The sequence below is a fragment of the Schistocerca piceifrons genome, chromosome 1, assembly GCF_021461385.2.
Source record: "Schistocerca piceifrons isolate TAMUIC-IGC-003096 chromosome 1, iqSchPice1.1, whole genome shotgun sequence".
Classification (NCBI taxonomy): Eukaryota; Metazoa; Arthropoda; class Insecta; order Orthoptera; family Acrididae; genus Schistocerca; species Schistocerca piceifrons.
In genome coordinates this window covers 102,404,926-102,428,512 of record NC_060138.1, presented here as the reverse complement: position 1 = coordinate 102,428,512, position 23,587 = coordinate 102,404,926, and the positions used below count along the sequence as shown (strand labels likewise).

The window sequence follows — 23,587 nt, the reverse complement described above, 5'->3', positions numbered from 1 at the left end:
GCTCCAGACTGCGCAAGGCTCCAGACAGCTCAGCGTTCACTGGCATGAGGACCTTGTGCCTCTAGATTCATGAAACTGCCTCATATACATCATCTGGCCTCAGGAACCACTGCCACAGGCTGCTCATCTATGGCCAAAGCTGCTATGCCTTTCCTTGTTAGTTTCCGACTAACTGTAAATCTGTAACTGTAGGCAGAATATAAAAAAAAAAAAAAAAACCCTCAGCTTCTGTATCCCGCATGTCTGACGTATAATCCAAATTAATGTGCATACTGTGAAACTGATAAATAAGTCTAAAATTATAATAAATGACTTAAAATTATGCAAATGCCAACATTAGTATCAGTTGCTAACCTAACCCATGGAGATATCTGTAGACAAAATGTATGCAGTCATTGCCACACAGATGATTAGGAGGATAATAATCTATTTCTTGTGTGAATTAATTTGAATGCTTAACTGTCAGCTGTGGTATTATAATGGAGATAAACTGTATTTTTGCTATACAATCTAGCATCTTACCAGCAGAATTATAACTTCTGCAAAATCTTTATAGCTCTTGTGGATGAGTTTTATTCCTCCACATGTTGGTAGTAGCCTAAGAAGAAAGAGACTATGATGTGAATGCCAGCATCAAGGTTCACTGATTTATGTTTTCCATATCTTCATTATTTTTTTATCCCTTCCACATTTTTATGTATTTTCTATATTTTTCAATATGATTTCAATATTCTATGCACAAATGTATGAGAATATTTATGCTCTTACTGCTTAGCCTACCAGATTTCCTTAGCACCCAACAGTGATTTGAACTGCTCAGTCAAGCCAGAGAGAGTCTGCAAAGTGTCTATAATATCACTTCTCCTTCTTCTTCTTCTTCTTCTTGAAAAATGACAACCCAGGAAAAGATGTTCCATCAACACACAATGCTAATGCAAAAGCCAACTATGATATACACTCAAACACACTCAAGAATTGTTAATAATGTTACAACTTCCCTGGCAGTCTTCCTCTTCCACAGCTAAGTCATGGTTCATTTTAGGTAGTAACATAGCTCCATTTTGTTAAAAATCCCACAAAGTCTGACATTATATTCATGAAGCTGGAGCAATAGCCAGCCAGTTGATCCATTAAACATGCATTTCCTTGAAATGGCTTCCAGTGCTTCACTGTTAAATTTTTCCCAATATGATTATTGATGATGAAGTGCAGCTTCCATATAGGGGAATGTGGCAATTTTTTGGCGCCATGTTTCTAGAATGCTCTATCATTCTACTAGTAAAGCATAAATGTGTGGTGCCATACATCTGCTTTATCTAGCAGTCTAGCAGTTACATTAAAATCCTACAGCCTGTACCACAAATTCTGATTACTCCCTTTGTATAATGCTCCTTTTTTCTAAGTGCATGTTGCCATCCCTCTCCTATATAGCTAGTGCTTACATTTATGAAACAAATTTTGATTACATTCTTCATATAAATACAGCTCTCCTGTATTACAATTTTGTATCCAGATTTTTCATTTTTTTCAATATTTTTCCCTTTTTTCCACATTCCCTATGTTTTTTCCATGTCCTCTTTGTAAATGCATAAGATTATTTGTGCTCTTATTGCCTGTCCTGCCAAGTTTATTTAGCATGTAACAATGACCCCTACCAAGCCAGAGGGAATTTACAGAAGTGTCTGCAAGATCGCTTGTTCCTCTTCTATTTCCAAATTTCAACCCAGAAAAGAACCTCCTGTCAACTTGCAATGCTAACTGCCAAACTCAACCCTTTTATTCACAAAAACACCTATGATTTTCTGTGGAGGTAGAGTGGTGTCTTTAGAGCTCTTAAATGCAGCTTTCTGCTTACTGATTCTTACAAAATATCACTCCATAAACATCTCACAACGAAGACAACTATTCTTACTTTCTCGTATGTTAATAACACAGAATTTAGTCCACCTACAGCTGTCAAAACTTTGTCTATACTCTAAAGTTACAAAATGAATGTAACAGATGGATCAACTGTTGCAGTCAATGCTGCCATATGTATATACATAAGAAATGTTGCGGAGAGGTTGTAGGATTTTAATAAAACGACTAGACCATTAGATAAGGTATGTATATGATTTAATATTGGAATGATAGAGCATTCTAGAGACATGGTGTCAAGGAGAAACTGCCACATTTCCCTATGCGGTAGTCATACTGCGTCATCAATAATCATATTGGGAAAAAATTTTGCAGTAAATAAATGGCAGCCATTCCAAGGAAATATAAAGAAAAAAGTAAAATAAAACAGTCTCGACTGTATTTTCAGATTTTTTATTTGTTAGAAACCAAAATTTCAAATCTAAAGAACCTACACCTACATCAGATAAAGTGAAGTTGGCCGATGTTGAAATGCATGTTCTAATGGATCAACTGGCTGGCTATTACTCCAGCTTCATGAATATGGTGCAAGACTTTGCTGGGATTTTTAACAAAGTGGAGCTGTGTGACTACCTAAAACAAACTGTGACTTATCTTTGGAAGAGGAAGACTGGCAGGGAAGTGGTAATATTATTCTCAGTTCTTGTATGTGTTTTAGTGTATATTGCGGTTGGCTTTTGCATTAGATTGTGTGTTGATGGAAGATCTTTTTCTGGGTTAACATTTTGTAAGAAGAGGAACAAGTGATGTTGCAGACACTTTGAGGACTCTAAGCGGCATGACAGGGCAGTCCCAGTCACTGTTATGTGCTTAAGAAATCTAGTAGGGCAAGCAGTAAGAGCGTAAATATTCCTGTACATTTGCACATAGAATACTGAAAACACATTGAAAAATATAGAAAAATATGTAAAAATAAGAAAAACATTGAAAAATATGGAAAATATGAAAAATAATGAAGATATGGAAAACAAAAAGAATATGGAAGACATGTCCGTTGAGTGTGACAAACCTTGATGCCAACATTTACATTGTAGTTGTTTCTTGTTAGGCTACTACCAACCTCTTGAGGAATAAAACATGTCCATAAGAACTATAAAAATTTGCAGAAGTTATAACTCTGCTGGTAAGATGCTAGTTTATAAACCAAAAATTTAAGTTACCTCGATTACAGTACCAAAATTGACAGTAATGCATTCAGGTTACTGCATTTAGGTTACTATCTCCTAACCGGCCGTGTTGATTTGACTCTACACATCTTGTCTACAATCGTCTCCTTGGCTTAGATTAGCAACTAATACTGCTGTTCAGTTTTTGCCTATTTTTAAGTAATTTGTCATAATTTTAGAGTTATTGCTCAATTTTATGGTATGCACAGTAATTTGGATGATACTTCATACATGGGAGATGTAAAAGCTGAGTTGTTTTTTTTTTTTTATATTCTGTGTAGAGATACACATTTGCTGTCAGTTGGAACAGCCAAAGATGTGATCCAGGAGAATACCATCCATATTGCATTGTTTTGTGGTAGGTCAAGCTACAGCAGTTGATGTTGCCACTTTGACACAGTGAGCTCTGCCAAGTAGGCCAACAGGTAATGAGTGCCTGTTTGTGGTCTGTGGCTTTAATGTTTAACAGTTAGGCCCAAAAGATTTACAGACATTAGCTGTGAATGGGCATTGGTTTAAGTCATAGGAGAAAATTGAAAATTTATGCCAGATTGAGTATTGAAGCCACGTTTCCTGCTTACTAGGTGGATGTACACCCTCCCTCCGCCCCACCCCCCAACACCTCCCCTCCCCCACACACACACTACCAGCCCCCCCCCCACACACACACACACACAAACACACACACACACACACACACACACACACACACACACACACACACACACACAGCCCCTAGACACACACGCACCACACACGCACACCACACACAAACAAACACCCCCCTCCCCCACACACACACACACACGCACACATCACACACACACACACACACACACACACACACACACACACACACACACACATGCACCACACCACACACACACCATACCACACACAACACACACACACCATACCACACGCACACACAGGTCATTGAATAATAGTATTCAATGAATAATAGTATTCAATGAACTGTGGATGAAGCCCAACCAATAGGGAATTACATGCATTGAGTGGAAATAATAGTGCATTGAGAATGGCTAGCTTCTAGCCGAAATCTAGATCTGCACAATAAAATTTAAAAAGGATGACTGATCACTGCAATATATAATTTACACGTTACATATATTTTCTGTCAATAATATGAAGAAACATCTGTCTGGGTATACTTAAGAGGATAGTTAAACAGTATTGAAATGTGGATCTTGTTATTCCATAGGTATTAACAAAATGAGGTGATTTATTGAATAGACTTAGGCAGAATCCTATTAAGAAGTTACTTCTGGCTGTTCTGCATGAAATTTTTTAAGCAATACAGACTTCAAATTATTAACTCTATTTTTGTCTCCATCTCTCTCTCTTATTCCTATGGCTTCTGTAAGAGATATATGATGGCTGGGTTGGAACTATCGTGCAGCTTACATCAAATGCACTTCCCCTAAAATTGTCCAGTAGAGTTTCACAGGAGCTATATTGTCACTCTTGAATGGAACCCTAGTTTACTTCAGAGATGAGAAACTTGGCAGGGATTGTTTATGCATGTGTTCAAACAACTACGACACTGAACTGTGAAACAGACAAATGCTTGCAAATCCTGCACACAGCCCAGTCTTATCAGTCGTGATTTTCTCTGTTTTTTAAATATGGTCTGTGTTTCTGCTGGAAGACACATCCAATATTAATGTCCACTAGTATGTGTCTCAATACTAAGATGAGAGCCTTGTAAGGTACTATGCTAAGAAATGCTAAGTGGAGATGTATAGATTAGCACTTTGTCATGTAGAGGTACTGACTGTTGTTAAAATGTTTTCCTAGTTTCCCTGTTAATATATACTGATGAAGTGAAATATCAAACTACACTTATTTGGGGCTACTGTATTGACTAACTGCATAAAATTCCATTTTAAAGTCATTTTGCTCATGAAGATAATAAAACTTTTTATTTATTTTGACTTAAGTTTTTCTTCTTAGAGATCTATTGTAAGTAATAAGATTTGAGAATGCGTTGCAGGAACCAAAGTGTGAACTTGCCTTGCACAATAACATGAGGTACATGATCAGTGGCACTGACAATGGGAAGCTCATTAGATACACTGATCATAGTTTACCAATGTATACATTAACAAATGCATATTTAATGATGGCATCAGAGTTGTTAGTGATTATTCAGATATGAATGATAAGAACCTGCCAATTTCATAGTTTTAAATGAGTTGTAGAGAAATAATGATGGAACAGAACACTGATGGACAATTACCCACTTGTGATGTAACAAAATATTCTCATGTAATAAAAATATTTTAGATTGGTTTTTAAGACTGTGTGCATTCTCCTCTGTTGCTGACAACAGGATACTGTTATGTGGCAGCTTTTCCCTAAATTGTCATACAACATGTTTTGTAAGGTCATATGCACATCCCCATGGTGAATGTAGTCGAGCATTTGAGATGTGGTGCCACAGGCGACTGTTGAAAATTAGGTAGACTGATAAGGTAAGAAATGAGGAGGTTGGAGAGGAAAAGAATATATGGAAGACACTGACAAGAAGGGATGGGATAATAGTATATCTGTTAAGACATCAGGGAATAACTTCCATGGCACTAGAGTGAGCTGTAGTGGGTAAAGATCATATAAGAAGACAGAGATTGGAATACATCCAGCAAATAATTAAGGATGTAGGTTGCAAGTGCTACTCTGAGATGAAGAGGTTGGCACAGGAGAGGGGTTTGTGGCGGGCCACATCAAACCAGTCAGAAGACTGGTCACTCAAGAAACCATCATTTTTTAATATTGGTATGATAATTGCTTACAGAGTATATTTATATATGTGTGTGTAATGAGTGCACATACATGCATTTTCTTTATTCATGAGTATACTAGGTGCAGTCTTGTAGTAACTTCACAGACTAATAATGGTTGAATAATTTAGAGGTGGTATATACTTTTTGGAGTGTAGCATTTGTTTTAACATGGGACATGGGAGTATCTGTTGAAACATGACTCTGTGCTAGCTGTCTAATACAGGATACTGGTGTATTTGTTTAAATATCACATTACACTAATTGTTAAACTTAATTTTATATTTATATGTTACTTTAGAATGTGTGTCTTTGCATAAAATTGCTCAAAAACTGTAAATAGTGGGAGATGCTTATATTTTGAAATGGTTACAGAAGTGTCATAACGTCATTAAATTATAGTGATTTAGATGCACTCTATAATGTCAAAGTGTCTTATGCTCTAAATTAGGTTAATATTTCTCGCATTTTGCAGAATATACCATGGTGTTATTCAGTTACAGTAATTCATCCACACCCAAGCCGGAAACTGTAATATCAGAGTGTGTTACTTCATAAATTATGGTAATAGTTACCACGATTTTTTAAATAGGATCACTCCACTGCTAATGATCCTTTCACTGCTGATGATCCTTTCACTGCAGCATACAGATAAAGCTCATGCAGTTTCTCTAGTGAGAAAAGGGAAGGGGGGATGGTACTCATCATTTTGATGTGTTTCTATTAGTCTAGGGAAAAAGGGGAGGGGAGGCATTTCCTGCCTTTCTTAAGTCGTCCTGTTGGCCTAGATCAATGGTAGCATGGTGACCCCACCTTAGACTATTATCTGCACCAGAACTCAGCCATTTTTATATCAAGCAAGTGTCCAACAGATGTGGGCGGGATATCAGGTTATATCCTGACCTTGAATATACCACACACAACCACCCTACAGGTATGGACAGGGCACATGATACATATCATGTACATCCTGTTCTTGAAGGTACCTCACACAACTGCATGACAGGAGTGAGAAAATTGAGGGGTGAGGGGTTTTCCTAGAAACGTGGGTGTGACGGTGAGATAAGATCGTTACCTGTCTTTGTTTCACTGCAACGCTACTGCTAGCATGCTGTGGCAGCATTTCTTACATCTAAGTGTGCATTGCAACTGTACAAAAACTGAGTAAAATTAATGAGCTGTGAGGTATGTGCATCCCTTGTTAAGTAATGTGATGGATGGAATTAGGTGAGTCCCTGTCACAATTTTCTCCACAAAGTGGAACTGCCAGTCACAGTTTTCACATTTTTTACTGGAATCAAGCACTAATTCTAACAGCTCAGCAACCTACCATGTTAGCATTATCTATAGTACTTGACCACTAATTGTAGTTTGTGCCTAACAAATTGAATGAATTCTAAGATGGGTGTGGGGAGCAGAGGCAGCAAGCACTGCCCACTGACTCTCAGCACATATGTGTTGGAGAGGGGAAGGGAGGGGAGGGGGGGGGGGGGAGGAAGCAGTGCAGAATGTACAAACAATGCACTCATCAGACAGTGGTGGTTTTACATGTGTGCTTACTGGATTTGGCATGGCACAGCATAACATTCACTTCATAATGGCTGCAGCAACCTAACCTAACCTAACCTAACAAATAAACTATATAGCTAGATCTCTATTGTTGCCTGCAGCTGGCCACAAATTCTAGTGCCCCGAAATTGACTGGATACTATAGATTCAGCTGATCTAGATTCAGCTGATCCTAAACTAAATTCTGTGCCCTTGTTCACAATTTTGTCAATAAATAGTACACAGTTTGCACCAATTCCTCAAAATTAAAGTGATAGTATTCATTTTAACAATTGGCCAGATCAAAGGGTAACAAAGAAAGTTATAAACATTCTGTTCTGTCTCTTTCCATATATACCTTTTACAAGTGCCGAAATTGTCTTTCTGACATAAGCTTTTATACATCATATCCTGTTTTTACACATAATAAACATATACATTTTATGACTGTTGCCAAGTGCAGTATAAATGCAGAAATGATGTAACATTTTTTGATGTCAAAATATTCGTCATTCATCAGGTATTCAGTCTGACAATCTACATAAATTCTGCAACACAAAGTAACAAAATTTTGCTGCTAGCATGTGTAAGTATGTGGAACCATATCAAGAAGATCTTGCACCCCTGGCAAAACTGCTAAAATCCTCCCTCCCCCCCCCCCCTCCCCTTCCCCGCCAAAGAACTTTCCTTCAGCAGTTTTTTCAATGCGTATTTAACAAATTTCAATTTTGTTAGTAATCAAAACAGATTGTTCAGTGAGGATTGATACAAGAATTACAGGGATTAAACATTTAGCAAAGAACATTAAGAGTTTTGATACTCGAGCAAGAGTGAGAACTTTATTTGCTCTACAATAACATCAAAGTATCTTGTAAATATGTAAGGACAACATCCAGATATTTGAACAATGCAGTTGACGGCCAGTGGCGGAGTGTATGTCTGTTTATACGATGGTTCAATGTGAATGAACAGATTATAGTTGTCTAAAAATTCAGCAATTCCTGTAGTATTATTACTCAGCCATAAGGGGCTTACTCATGAATACCTTTTCATTTACGCAGCAGATTATATTTACCAATACTTATTAGCAGCAAAAGTACTGACTGGTGGGGCGAATAAATTACACACCCTTCCACCTTCCTTGCTCACTTTCTCCACCAACACATTTCACTCAAGCTCTAAGTTGGCAGAAATTGCCAAAAATTGGAAGCCTTCAACCAAATAGAATATATGCTTCAGCATCCACTCACCAACCTTTCATATCCTACAGTACTACAGTGTAGTAATGGAAAATGCCATTGTTGAACAGAGCAAACAATGTAGGTGAGAGCTGTGCAAATGAAGCATATAGTGTCACATAACCCATGGTAGCATTAGATGTCTGATTGGTAGCAGACTAGCAGTAGTATAATAAGAGGCATTCAAGCACAGTCTGCATTGTTGCTAGATTTGCCACTTCTTCCTCCCCTTATGACATCATCACTGGTCTCGTGCGTTGTTGCCGAGGTTCTCCCCCTCTGGTATAAGCCAATTGCAGTATGTACAAAAGACACGAAATTCAAAAAATGGCAGGAAATTCAATAAAATAACCCCGTATGCTACAGGCTTAACGCTACATTACTGTGACGTCTTTGTTGAAAGTACAGCTATTGTCCTAGGTAAAAAAAAATGGAGGGAAAATTAGAAATTGCTGGATGGGGCATTGATCTGTTGGCCAAATTAAAGATATTCAAGCTGGCAAACTTGGGAATATGGACACAGGCTCAATGATGTGACTACTCCAGACGGCAGACCTGGGAATGTGAGCACTGGCTCTGTGGCATCACTATTCAAGACGGCTGACCTAGGAAGATGAGCACAGGCTCTATGATGTCCCAGTCCAACAGACCTGCGAATATGAGCATAGGCTGCATGGTTGTCAGATTTCCTGTATTTTCCCCAGCCCTATGATATCACACTCGAAGATGGCTGACCTGGAGACATCAGCACAACCTGCTTGGTTTTCAGCTCACTTGTACTGTGTATAAAATTAAAGAAAGCCAGTGTGTTACCCCGTGACATCACATACTGCTTGTCATAAGTTATAGTCCTGCTGTCTTTAATTCAAACAATGCCCCCCCCCCCCAACCCCCCTGACATTGCAGTTTAACCAATTGCCACCCTAAATTTGGATCTGACTTGTCCTACGTTTAAACCCACTTATGCTATTCTTAAGAACTGTCACCACTTTTGGGATAGGGTAGGGATATTTGTGTTTATTTAAACAAATACCACACAGGAGAGAGCCATTTCTAGATCTACACCAATACTCCTCAAGCCACCTGGTGGTGCGTAGTGGAGGGTATTTGTTGTACCACTGTGTGATCTTCCCTTCCGTGTTCCATTTGCGAATGGTGCAAGGAAAACCTCTGTATTAGCTTTAATTTCTCATTGCGGTCATTCAACAAGCCATATGTGGGAGGAATTTTAGTAGTAATCCATTCTATGAAGCACAACACCTCTCTTGTAGTATCTTCCACTGGTGTTTATCGTGCATCTCTATAATGCTTTCCTACTGTCTTAATGACCCTGTAATGAAACTCACTGCTCTTGATTGGACCTTCTCTATCTCTTCTATTAGCCCTACCTAGTTATACTTTCCATGTTTTCTAACCCACTCCTTTCATGGGTGCATTACAATTTCTTCAGATTCTTCCTATGAATCTCGGCTTACCATCTACTTTTTCTGCTATTCATTTTTTGTGATCGTTCCACTTAACGTTACACCAGGTGGTTACTCCTAGATATTTTACAGTAAATGCTGTTTCCTGGAACTTGTTATCAATTTTGTAGTTGTACAATAGAGGATTTCATCTCCTATGTGTGCACAGTATATTACATTTATTTAAATTCAGGGTCAACTGCCAATCCATCCCTCATTTACAATCCTCTGCAGCTGGTCCTGCAAATTGCTGCTCTCTTGAGGCATTGCTACCTCCTTGTAGACAATTGCATCATCTGTGAACAGTCTTGTGGATCTTCCAATGATCCTCAAAATACCTTTACATCTGTAGATTTTGTTCCATTAAGAGTGGCATGTTGAATTCTCTCTACAAGGAAGTCTTGAGTCCAGTGTCAGATCTGGTCCAATACATGGTAAGCTCAATTTTTTTTTCATTATATGGCAGTGTGAGATGCTGTCAGGTGCCGTCCTGAAGTCTAGGAACATGGCTTCAATGTGATAGCAGATGTCCACAGTGCTGCGGATCTCTTGGAAAAACACAGCAAGCTGAGTTTCATGAGATCTCTGCAGAATTCATGTTCATTTTTATGGAGGAGTTTCATGTTCTGCAGAATTGTCATAGTACATGAACATAAAATGTGTAATTATTTGCACCAGACTAACATCAGCAATAGAGGCCTATAATTATGTGCATCTTTTTACAGCAATCTACGACAAACTGTTGCTAGTAGGGGAGCAAGTTCTTTTGCATGTTCTCTGTAGTATCTCATATGTTCCTGATGCCTTTCCACTACTAAGTGATCGTAATTGCCTTCTTATTCTTGACTTACCTCAATATCTGATATGTTGATAATCATACAATGACTGAAAGGAGGAACTATACTGTGCTCCTCCATGGTGAAACAATTTTGGAAGACTGAATTCAGTATTTTGGCATGTCTCTCTGTCAATTTCCTTTCATTGCCAGTAAGTTCTCTGATTTTGATCCACTTTGTGATTTTATATAAAGCCATAGCCTCTTAGGGTTTTTAATCAGATTTTTTGGAAAAAATTTACCTTGAAAGTCATTGAACACTTCTCTCATTGCTCTCTTAATGCTTATTTTCAGTTCATTCAGCTTTGGTTTATCAGTTATGTTTTGACTTCTCTTGAATCTGTGATGAAGCCCTCTTTGTTTATGTATCATCATTGTATGTTCTCAGAACTATACTGTTTGTTAAAGGAAAATATGGAGCATAGTGTAATCAATAGTGAAATCCATAATTATAGTACAAGAAAAAGAGAGGATTCCACATAAAATTTAGTAATAAAAGAACAACAGATCATAATTCATTTTCTGCTGGAAAACATTTTTAGTGACAGATTGCCAAATAAAATAAAATTGCTAAAAGAAAACATAATTAAGACAAAATTAAAGTAACTGTTAATTGACAAATGGTTGTATTCCACCAAGGATTTTTAATGTTATTGTGTGTAATTTACGTTTACTTCCAAACTTTTTTTAATGTTCTTGTGTTTGTAAACTGACTGTGCCCATGACTGTTAAGTTATTATGGATAAATAAATGATTTATTTATTATTATTTATTATTTATCTTGGATTGTGACATCATACAGCCTGTGCTCATATTCCCGAGTAAGCAATCGGGAATAGTGATGTCATAGAGGTTGAGCTCATATTCCAGGTCAGTCATATTGGATCACCATCTTGGATTCTGACACCATAGAGCCTGTGCTTGTATTCCCACATAGCTATCTTGAATAATGACATCATTGACACTGTGCTCACATTCTCAGTTCTGCCATCTTGAATAGTCACATAATAGAGCCTCTGCTCATATTTTCATGTTTCTAAACTTGAATTTGTTGAATTTCATATCAACAGATCAGTGCCGCATCTAGCTGTTTTGAATGTTCTGCCATTTTATACCTAGAACAACAGATCTACTTCCAACAGTGGCATCATAGGAGTGGGTGGAATACTCTGGAGCATAACTGGGCTATTTTGAATTTCTCATCAGTTTTTTAATTTAGCGTCATTTTTTTGAATTTTCTGCCATTTTACATTTGCACAATTAGTCTTTGTCAGAGGGGAAGAAATCCAGTAACAGTTCAAGACATCCTCGATGATTTCATAGGTGGACAGGAAGGGGGAGGTACATGCTCACTGATTTCTTAAGAGGACAGGAAAGAGAAAGTGGTCAAATTTGGCAACAATGCAGACTGTGGTTGAACACCTCCTAATTTTCTGGTAATGTTCATTTCTTTTTAAATGTTGGTGTAATAATGACATTTTGACAACAGCACGTGTTCGCAGTCAGAGCCCAAAGAAGTCTTCACGTAGGCATAATATAAGAACAAAAGGGGCAGGAGAACTCATGTACCTTTGATTAGATTCGATTAGATTAGTTTTTCATTCCATAGATCCGTGCTGAGGAGATCCTCGTGGACGTGGACCATGTCAATAATTTTTTTTAAGCTGAAATAACAAATAACAATACTAATAGTATGCGTATATACAATACATCATTTGTTTCTATTAAGAAATTTGTCAATGGAGTAGAAGGAGTTGGCCACTAGTAAGTCTTTCAGGCACCTTTTAATCTGATCTTTATTTGTAACTAAATTTTTTGTATTTGTGGCCAATTATTGAAGATGAGTGTTCCTGAGTAGTGGACCCCTTTTTGAACTAAAGTAAGTGCTTTTAAGTCCTCGTGCAGATCATTTTTGTTCCTGGTATTGTATGTATGAACTGAGCTGTTTGTTGGAAAAAGAGATATATTGAAAAAAGAGATATATATTGGGAAAAGAAATATATATCGGAAAAAGAGATTTTCCAGTTAATTATTAAGCTGTCTTTCTTTATGCAATTTTTTTCTAGTCAGTGTTGTTCCAGCTGCCATAGGGACTCCCTGTCTCATCAAGCCCTCAGTTTGGCTCTACTACAGTTTGCTACTAGAGTGTTTGGCTCTCATGTCAGTTTTGTGACCTTTAGTGCTCTGATAATAGCAGCTCATATTTGGCAACACTAACCATGGTGGTTATTATGGATTTTTAAACAGCAAGCTCTCCATTATCTGAATTAATGCAAATGCAAGACTGTACAGATTCACAGAGAACTGAAAGCTACTGATAATACAAAATACACATTTTTTGTGGGAAGCTGATATTTACCACATTTACATTAACAACAACATGTTGGAAATCATTGACCTGTAGTCCCTAGGCAAAGGGTTGTGCAAACACATACAAAAAATTATCTGCAGGCATGTTACAAGGGTTGAGATCACACATTTCCTGAAGATGAAAAGCTAAACAACAGAAAAATATTTCAGGGATATCTGACAAAGGGACTGGTGCCTGAATAATTTCTGGAAATAAAACATGTGCAGATGAGATAGAACAGGAATTGAAATGAAAACATTCATTCTAATTGAATAGCAATACTCAGGGCTTCACTTTCTTTTTTCCTTTTTTTCCGGCATTGCTGAACTATGTATGTATCATCTGCAAACTGGATAATTGGCATTCAAATGGTCTGCAGCTTTCTCTATATACACAAGTACTCTGATGAGCCAATATATTAGCTTGCTTAATAGCATTTAGTTTGCTTAATAGTGTGTTGGTCCTCCTTTGGAAAGCAATAAAGCAGTGTCTACACATGAAATGGGTTCAACAAGTCCTTGATAGGTTTCTGGAGATCTTAGGTACCAGATGCCTATCCACAAGTCACACATTTCTTGTAAATTACAAGGCATTGGTTTGCGGGTGTGGAGCTGGTACACAATATCATCACAGATGTGTTCCATCTGATTCACACTGGTGAAGTTGGCAGCAAAGAGTTCAGTTTTCCTTGTCATGGCTGTATATGCACACTGTTGTCACCACACCATTTCTACACTGTCATTTCATAAAGATACAACTACTACCAATAGTGTAAGAAGGGGTGTTCGAGCACAATTTGGTTCCCTTCCCCTTCCCCTTCTCCTTCTCCTTCCCCCTCCTTCTATGATGTTATCAGTGACATCTTGAATTGTCATAAGATTTCTCCCTCTGTGACATAGACCAAGTGAGTTCACTATTATGGTCCTTAAACCACTGTAGTATGATTATGGCCTTATGACAGCATTGTCCACCTGGAAGGGGCCATCATCATTCAGATGATGGGACTGGAGGAAGGGGGGATGGAAGAATAGGGAAAGGGGGGGGGGGGCGATATGTGTAATCAGCAATAATGTTCATGTCATCCATAGCTGTCATGGTGCCTTCAATTACTACCACAGGTCATATAGAAACCCAGATGATTGTCCCCCATAGCATAATACTGCTCCCATCTGTCTGTATCCTTGGGAAGCTGCATGTTTTAAGCAGCCATTTGCCTGGATCTGGACAGGACTGTCAATCTGGTGTAACAAGAAATGTGATTAATCTGTCCACGTGATACTTTTTCATAGATCTATGGTTCAATTTTTATGATTGTCTGCTCATTACAGACATAACCGATGGTGTCATTGTGTCAACATTGGAACATGTAGTGGTCACCTGCTGCAGATCCCCATGTACAACAATGTGCAATGAACACTGTGCTCCAAAACCTTGGTGCCTGCACCAGCATGGTACTGTTATTATATCTGCCAGAGGTTGCTTCTCATCTTGCCTCATACAGGGTGATTTTTTCCCTTTGTATACAAACTCTAGGGATTGATCATAGAGAGGATACAGGACTAAAGAGGTCTAACAAACTTATTCCCAGAAGTACACGGTTTCCATGCTAGAGACAATTTATTAAGTCATACATTGTTACAAAGACTGTGGTCCAATACATGCTGCACCATGCCGCCACAGTTACAGTATGTGTTGAAAATGGTTTCCAGGGGCCTTAACATATGTGTGTAAGCGCCATAGAATGTTCTGTCTCGCACTTCACATTGGCCATGTTGCATCTGAACAGTGTCAAAAATAGCATGAATATGCTGCTCTAGTGTCTCCAGTGTGGGCTCTGCACACACAATACTTTTGGCATAGCCCCATAACCAGAAATCATACGTTTTGAGGCCCAGTTAGTGAGCAGGCCATGCAACTGGACACCCTTGACCAATCCATCGACCAGGGAAGACATGATTGAGATGTGTCTGGACATTAATGGAGAAGTGGGCTGAAGCACCATCATGTAGGAGCCACATAACCCTTCAAATCATCAAAGGCACTTCTTCCAGCAGGGGAAGCAAAGTCACTCCTAAGAAACACTGATAGTTCCGGCATGTTACTTGATGTGGAAGGAAGATTGGTCCCAAAATACAGTCAACAATTATCCTGGCCCACACATTCCCACTGCAGCGATGCTGATGATTCGCAGTCACCATATCATGGGGGCTCTGCACACTATCCCACAGATGATTATGACAATTTGAGATACCACTCTGTGTAAATGTGGCCTCATCTGTGAGTAGGCTGGATGACTTGAATCCCGGACTCATGGTCGCCTGGTGAAGAAACCAGTGACAAAACTGCTCCCAATATGGCAGGTCTGTTGCACACACTGTAAGTGATAAGGAAAGTAACAGTTGTCATGGAGTGTGTTCCACACTGTACTTGCGGGCCAACTGCCTAATACTGGCATGTCAGGGCCTTCCACAGTGTTAATCACATTTTCCTCCAAGTCTGGTGTCCGAATATTTTGGGTACGTCCTTCGTGATTTCCTGCTTCCTGAAATGACCCTGCGTCAGACAAATTGTGAAATACTGTTGCAAACATTGAATGCTGTGGTTGTTGTCTGTGGGGATAAGTCTCCTGATTTAACCTTGCTGCCTGCTGCCCATTGCCATTTGCCTTTCTGTAAGTGAACACCATATTGGCAAGCTCTCAGTTCAAATACAGAGCCACTGTGTACAGCACTGTATCAGACATGCTACAGGGTGAGTCAGAAGAGAAGTGAATCAGATGCAACATTATGAATTACTATGGCAGGAGAGGGTGCTAGTGCATGGCGTATCAGGAACAGTACCACCCTCTAGGAGGAAACCTTGCTTGCTCTAACTGTGGCTGCCTGGTGCAGTGCGTATTAGATTCCATCTCTGTAACAAAGTATGATTGAATAAATTGTCTCTAGCTTGGAAACCGTGCATTTTTGGGCATAAGTTCATTAGACTTTGTTTGTTCTGTACCCTCTCTTCAATCAAACCCTAAAGTGGATAAAATCACCGTGCAGAGCAGGCAAGTCTCTGGCCTACACATTCTGTGATGCGGCGTGGACTTCCGAAACCTTGTTGCCTACTCATAATTTCACTATTTTTCAGCCACCACTAGAATAGTGCCTCATTCCTCTATGCTCTCCTTATATACTTTTCTTACCAGGTCACATGCCCACAGTGATATCAGCTGGCATTCAGTCTCACTTGGGCTGTGGTCATGTGTTCATATCAGTGCGCATATTAAACAAATTTCCAATAATGCATAGCCAGGGGGAGAGCACAGAAGCAGTGCAAGATGTGTTAGAACTCGTAATCTGTCCACAGGCTGAATGCAGAGGAGGCCGAGGTGCGGCAGCTGAGCCCGGAACATGCTGATGCCATCCACGACTTGTACCCCGCAAATGACCTCGAGAGCATCGAGGTGTTCCGCCGGCTGCTGTCTGCGCTACCTGCCTATGGAGTATTCTCGGCAACAGGCGAGCTGGCTGCCTGGATGGTGCAGTCCTACTATGGTGCCATGTTCTCCATGCAAACACGGCCAGAGTTCCGACGCAAAGGCTACGGCCTGATACTGGCTCGCCGCCTGTCAGCAGCAGTTGCCAATCGTGGCTACCAGCCCTTTGTCGTCATTCGACCCGAGAATGATGCTTCGCTGGGATTGTATGCCAAGCTGGGCTTCCGGAGGAGCTACTCGACAGTGCGAGTCATCTTCCGGCCGCACGCAGCGGCTCGTGACAACAGCTAGGCCACTGCAGTCGTCGACGCCACATCCCCCTTCTCCGTCACCTGCTTCACCCTGCGTCTTCGCCCTGCCATGCCCTGGGCACGGCTAGCACCGACGTGCCTTTAGCTGCCCTCGCACTTCCAGAGATAAAGACTTTCTGCCCCAACACCTCTAGTCAGCCAGATTTAGCGCCTAGCATATTACCTGTAAAGAACACTGAGCCATTTGCTGCACTGTAGTACCTGACTTTGCTTCTGTGATGTTTGGCTACATCAAGACATACTGCAGCAAACCTGCATTTTGACTGGAGAGAAGCAGCTGAGCAACTGGCAAATGACAGTGCACCAGTCCTCTGTTTTGTTCTGTAGGAGGAGTGGTACTTCTGTGCTGGTATAACATTTAAATCTCCCAGTAGTAGGAACATTTAAAAAATTTCTCTGCACCGACTGCCATACAGTTGACATAAAAGCTGTGTTCTGTGCCATTTTTGCTCTGGCGACACTATTAGTATTTGCTGATAATTTTCATATTCGATAGCCTCAATTTCACCATTCAAATAAAATACTGGAAACGTCATCTCCCTATTCTGTGTTGCTGCATTGGTAAGTCCCACTATTATTTGACAGTGATGAGCTGTGATACTCTGTATCTAAGCTGCTTACTGGATTATCACAATCAGTTAAAAGTACATCTGATTCATTTATTTAAAACTGCACAATGATTTCCACAGTTGCTGGTGGGCCACATGTCAATGTCCCTGCTTCTTGTAATTTTAACATGACTCTTATAAACAGTTTAGAGTATGTTTTTGTTTCAACCAGAAGATAAACAATGTTCAAAATGCATCATCAAAATTGAAAAATAAACAGCATGTGACTATTTGTTACAGTGTAACATATAGTTCTTAGTTTATGTCCCAGCAGTGGACGCTGGAATACAAATATAACTGAAGATGTCCTTGTATCATCTCATCTTCAGACTAAGCATTTACAAATATAATGAAATGTGACATAAAACAGACTTCACAACTGGTACCACTCTTTGGAGCATGTTAAGAACAGGTCACTTTGTGTCTGGAACAAGGACAGAAGAAAACTGCTGTTTGCTGTAATGAATCTTCTGGTAATGTGGACTGATGAATGTGCTTTCTTGGTGGTTAATAAATCACACTACCAACTATCCACCCAACAATTTCATCCTGCATTGTTATATTTTAATATTAACAGAACTTGGACATCAGTCATATTCTTGACAGTTGAACACAGCTTTACTTACAACTTGACTTGAAAAAATATTAACAATGACCGAAATTATTTAGAATTACTTTTCCATCATATCACACAATAAATATTATCAATAATTTTTATTGTGTAAGATTATGGACAACTAAATGATGAATATTATCAGTAATTCCAAACCAGGAAATCTACTATTATTATTTTTGTTTTCTATCTGTCTGATACTATAAAAGCAACTGATTCTGTTGCATATGCATGATTAATCTGAGGAAAACTCCACATAATTTTTCTTATCAAATGTACTCTCATGCAAAAGTGAATATCAATGTGTAGCAAGAAATTCTACTTACGAGCAACTTAAATTTAAAAAAAATCTAAAACAAAAGCCTTTAGCACTCTAATCACATGCTAAGATGGTATGTAAGGTGATGTGGAGTTTTCATTTTCCTTCATGGTGTCATAATTCTCTTATACTGAGGATTTATCAGGTATATTTTGTGACATTCATCATTAGTCATGCGTTTATAGTAACACACGGGAAACACAAATAAATAACCATAAGCCAAGCAAATCAGTCATAAACTGTCAGTTTGGTCACACAGTGCACTCATTTATGAGAAGTTTTACCTATTGTTGTCATATGTCTTTTACATCACTCTAGAAATGTGGTGAAGCGTTCGACTTAAAATGTATTCAATGTTCTCTTCTACTTATGCTTTGAGTAGTTTCCTTGGAGCTCATTTTTCAATATGTCTATGTATAATTTGTATTTTCAACAAAGTATTTCTTCTGGGCTGAGCCCATGGGCCACTTTCCAAATTGTAAGGTCCTTTTATTCTGTTTTCTTTGCATGTTATCAATTTAACTATGAATATTTTGCATCAATTCCAAATAGCCATTTACCACCAACAAACAACAATAATTTGATGACAATATTATGTATCACTATATCAATACAACAAAAAACTATTCATACAACAATAGGAGAAACTGTCCTTGCAAGTTACACCAGTTTACACCAATTACAATTAACGAGTAAAATTGATAATCCTTAAGAATGACTGTCATCTCATCTCTACAATTTCCATATCAGTCAATGTTATGCCTTTCATTCACATTAATTTTGTACAAAATGTGTTCTTGAAATACCAGTATGAAAGAGAACCTGAAAGCACAGTTAATTTTCTTCAAAGTAATGCAGAGTTGTTCTATCCAAAGTCAGTCAAATTTTCTTACTCAATTTAGATTATAATACACTTAAAGAAACTACTGCTCTTTCAGAGGAAAGTGATTATAACTGGGTAACTATTTTTAAGTGTCTATTTCTTTTGGTGTTGCCCTTTGCAGTACTTTAAAAAAAAACCACATCAGTTCCTGATTTTTCTTTGTATGTTAATACAAATGCTAAGTGTATGAATATCACACTTACAAAATTCATTTATGTCACCTACATATCTTCTCACTTGTCACTGATAAGTGCCATTACACAGATTACACCAGAATGAAATCAGATCAGGATAAAAGTAATTTACTTTTGTGTTAATGTATGTCAGATAGCATGTAAAATGAATTTCAGTATGCAAATATAATATAAAACAATGTAGCATCTCAACTCCTCACAAACAATGCTGCATAATTCCAATTGGCAGCACATATTACCTTGTGCTAATATTAAATTCATGATCTCTTTCTCTGTTGATGAATCAGCTTTATAACTCTTTTAAATGTATGGCTACAATGTCTCCCTGGAGAAAAGATCAAAAGTATGGATCTGTTATGAAAGTTCTTGGACAGCAAGAGCAGTAGCTTTTTTCTCCCCCTCCATGTACCATAGTTAATATGTATTCTTTATCTAACAATGGAAATTCTAGGTTGGAATATCAACATATATTCTTTATCTATATTTTAGTTTTTAAATCTTCCTTCTTGGTCTGACATCCACTGCTTCTTGAAGAATCAAGTGGTCCTGTTTTGGTGTGTATCTACATTGATTTTATTTCTGTATGGTTATCTCCATTTGCACATATTGTACAATATTCAATAAGGAGTTACGGACTGGGTGTTGATCCCCCCTCTCACTTTTTCTTTTGGCTTTCTAACTCAGTTATTGTTTAAGTTTCCTTAGGATAGAGAATACCAATCATAATAAAACTTTACAGATTCTTTTATTATTCTTTCAATTTTGTTATTCTTAGTGTGAGCTTTCTACATAGATTCTGCTGATGACAGTTTCTTGTAACTTTCATCTCTTTTAACAAAAGCAGAACCCTGCAAAATCACTTTCCTTATCTTTAAATGTGAAGATACTCTGGAACTTTCTTCATCTCTCCTGCCGAAGTGTGAAGATTTCTCTATCTGCCCATTTCAGTATGCTATTCCCACTTACAATATAAACTGATCTAATCCCACCAAAGCATATGCTGAATGGCACTGACATTTGTGCTAACAAATAAATATTCTTGATATTGTAATAAACAATATACAACCTATTTTGTACCATCATTACAAACAGTTCATTTAACATTTATGTGTATACAGAATGCCAGTTTCAATCACTGCAGTACACTGAAACCTTGAACTGGTGTAGCTGTACAGTTTTCATGTCTATTGTTTTCAAATTTTTGCTGAACAGCAGTCATTAATCAGTTCATTGGTTTATTTTGTTACTGCAGTACTTCATTTCTATTGCCCTTGCAACCTCTGTCTCTTGTGGGTTCAGAAACATTAAGAACAACTTGATAGTGTCACTGTTATTTCTGAATTTGTCCAGAAAATTAACAACTAGCATCTTATGGACAAATTAGAGAATGGTCTGACGGAATGTTTACATTTATCATACAGAATGGCTGACACTGTCACTTTTATATACAAGAGGTTTGTAAAACATAGTCTAGCCATAGAACATATTATACATGTAATAGCTTTTATTTCGTGGTGTTAGATTCATTTCTGCTATACCAGCTGACATGTGGTATTTTTTGTATCTTATCCTCTTTTGGAATATGTGGGTTTTCAAGCTGCACCACTTTAATTAATAATAATCACAGTAAACCCAAAGAATAGAATGCAATTATGTTGAAAAAACTCTCAGCAGAAAGCAGCTAACACAACAACAGAGGACTGAAATTGGCAGGAGATAGAAGAAGGGACACTATTAATATTTTTTGTTTGTTAGATGTTATTTGATATCTGCATAAAGAATGACAATGGATGTTCTGTAAGAAAATAAACAAAAATAAAATTTTAAAGATATTAACATCAGGTTATCAATAAAATACTATGGTTATTACAATGAAAAGATACGATAGTCCAAACAATTGTCTTTTAAGCTTCCATGATAACAATTGAGGACTTGTTTTATGAAACAGGTATTAATAGCTTCCTAGAGAGAGTTTTACACATTATACATTGTTTTCTATCAACAGAAATTTTCTTCTGGAAAAGCAGCACATGTACAGTACATAAATGTACAGAAGCTTATTCTGTACTCAGCAACACTTATTCACATACAATAACTGCTCATTTAGTTTATACAAGTAATTACACAGTGTGATATCTGTGTATTTTCTTCATTTCTGTTTTGTTATTGTGCACCATCATTGTTTTGATACCATGTTACATGTCAGTGTCGTTACATTAGCATCATGTGTTTGCATTTGGCCTTGTATAAAAACCAAAATTCCCTCAGAGTGTTGCAATAACAAACCTTCTGTTCTGCCTCTACATTATGTGCTTTTCATTAAGATCTTTCAATGAAATGGAAAGACATACACTAAAATTTCTGTTCCATTATATTCTTTTCCAGCTGAATACTTAATATGGTTATAATAGAGGGAAACATTCCACATAGGAAATATATATCTAAAAACAAAGATGATGTGACTTACCAAATGAAAGTGCTGGCAGGTCGACAGACACACAAACAAACACAAACATACACACAAAATTCAAGCTTTCGCAACAAACTGTTGCCTCATCAGGAAAGAGGGAAGGAGAGGGAAAGACGAAAGGATGTGGGTTTTAAGGGAGAGGGTAAGGAGTCATTCCAATCCCGGGAGCGGAAAGACTTACCTTAGGGGGAAAAAAGGACGGGTATACACTCGCACACACACACATATCCATCCACACATATACAGACACAAGCAGACCTTGTGTCTGTATATGTGTGGATGGATATGTGTGTGTGTGTGTGTGCGAGTGTATACCCGTCCTTTCTTCCCCCTAAGGTAAGTCTTTCCGCTCCCGGGATTGGAATGACTCCTTACCCTCTCCCTTAAAACCCACATCCTTTCGTCTTTCCCTCTCCTTCCCTCTTTCCTGATGAGGCAACAGTTTGTTGCGAAAGCTTGAATTTTGTGTGTATGTTTGTGTGTCTGTCGACCTGCCAGCACTTTCATTTGGTAAGTCACATCATCTTTGTTTTTAGATGAATACTTAATATGTTTGTCCACTAGCAGATAACTTCCACAAATAACTTTTGCTAAGATATTTACATTAAAACAAGAACTAGTGAGAGTTTACTTCTGCAAGTCACTTTGAGAGATTAATTTCAACAACTTACCACAAGTTCTTGCAGCACTGTTTCCATAAGAGTTGTGTTATGAAACAGGCAAGTGACAGTGTCATGCTTAAAAACTAGAGCAGTTTCCACCATTGTTAAATTATTGTAATTGAAGAAAAATCATGATGAAACAAAAAGTTGATAAAAATTATATGTTTGGGCGAAGAAATGGATACAAAGGCATACATATTTAAACACTACTGAATGATCTAAAATCAAAGGTCTTCACATGTATTCAAAATTTTTGGGGACAGTCATCTGCAAGTATTGGATGTCCCTTGCCTATTGTACAATCAAATGTTTGAAAACGTGATACAAAGCTGTATCAGCAAGAGATCCACTTTTAATTATACTTTGATTTTTGCAAACAGTATTTATTACTTTTATTGAAAATGTAACACATTTATGTTTACACTAGTATTAAAATTTCAGCTCAAATTCAATTATGTCTTCACTAACTTTCTACTTCCCATTCTGGTGAGACAAGGTAATCAGCAAATACATTTCACACCCCCTCGGGAGAGAGTGGCTAATTGTTTACGATTAGGGGTTCCACCTTTTTTTTTTTTTTTTTTTTTTTTTTTTTTTTTTTTTTTTTTTTTTTTTTTTTTTTTTTTTGCCACTCTGTCATTGTCCATTTAGAAAATGACATTTCTGTACCAATACTGAACACTTAAAACTTCTGCAAGTTTTAGAAAAACTTCAGCAACTGGAAAGTT

At 37.9% G+C, this 23,587-nt stretch overlaps 1 protein-coding gene across 1 annotated transcript in view; it reads left to right on the top strand.

Moving 5' to 3' along the window:
- LOC124783433 overlaps positions 1-18,368 on the top strand; it is a 241,145-nt gene extending 222,777 nt beyond the window's left edge. The window contains exon 4 of the mRNA XM_047254024.1: positions 16,670-18,368. Within this exon, the coding sequence (XP_047109980.1) occupies positions 16,670-17,090 (421 nt within the window). The 3' untranslated portion in view covers positions 17,091-18,368. The remainder of the gene's footprint in view (positions 1-16,669) is intronic.
- The last annotated feature ends 5,219 nt before the right edge of the window (positions 18,369-23,587 follow it).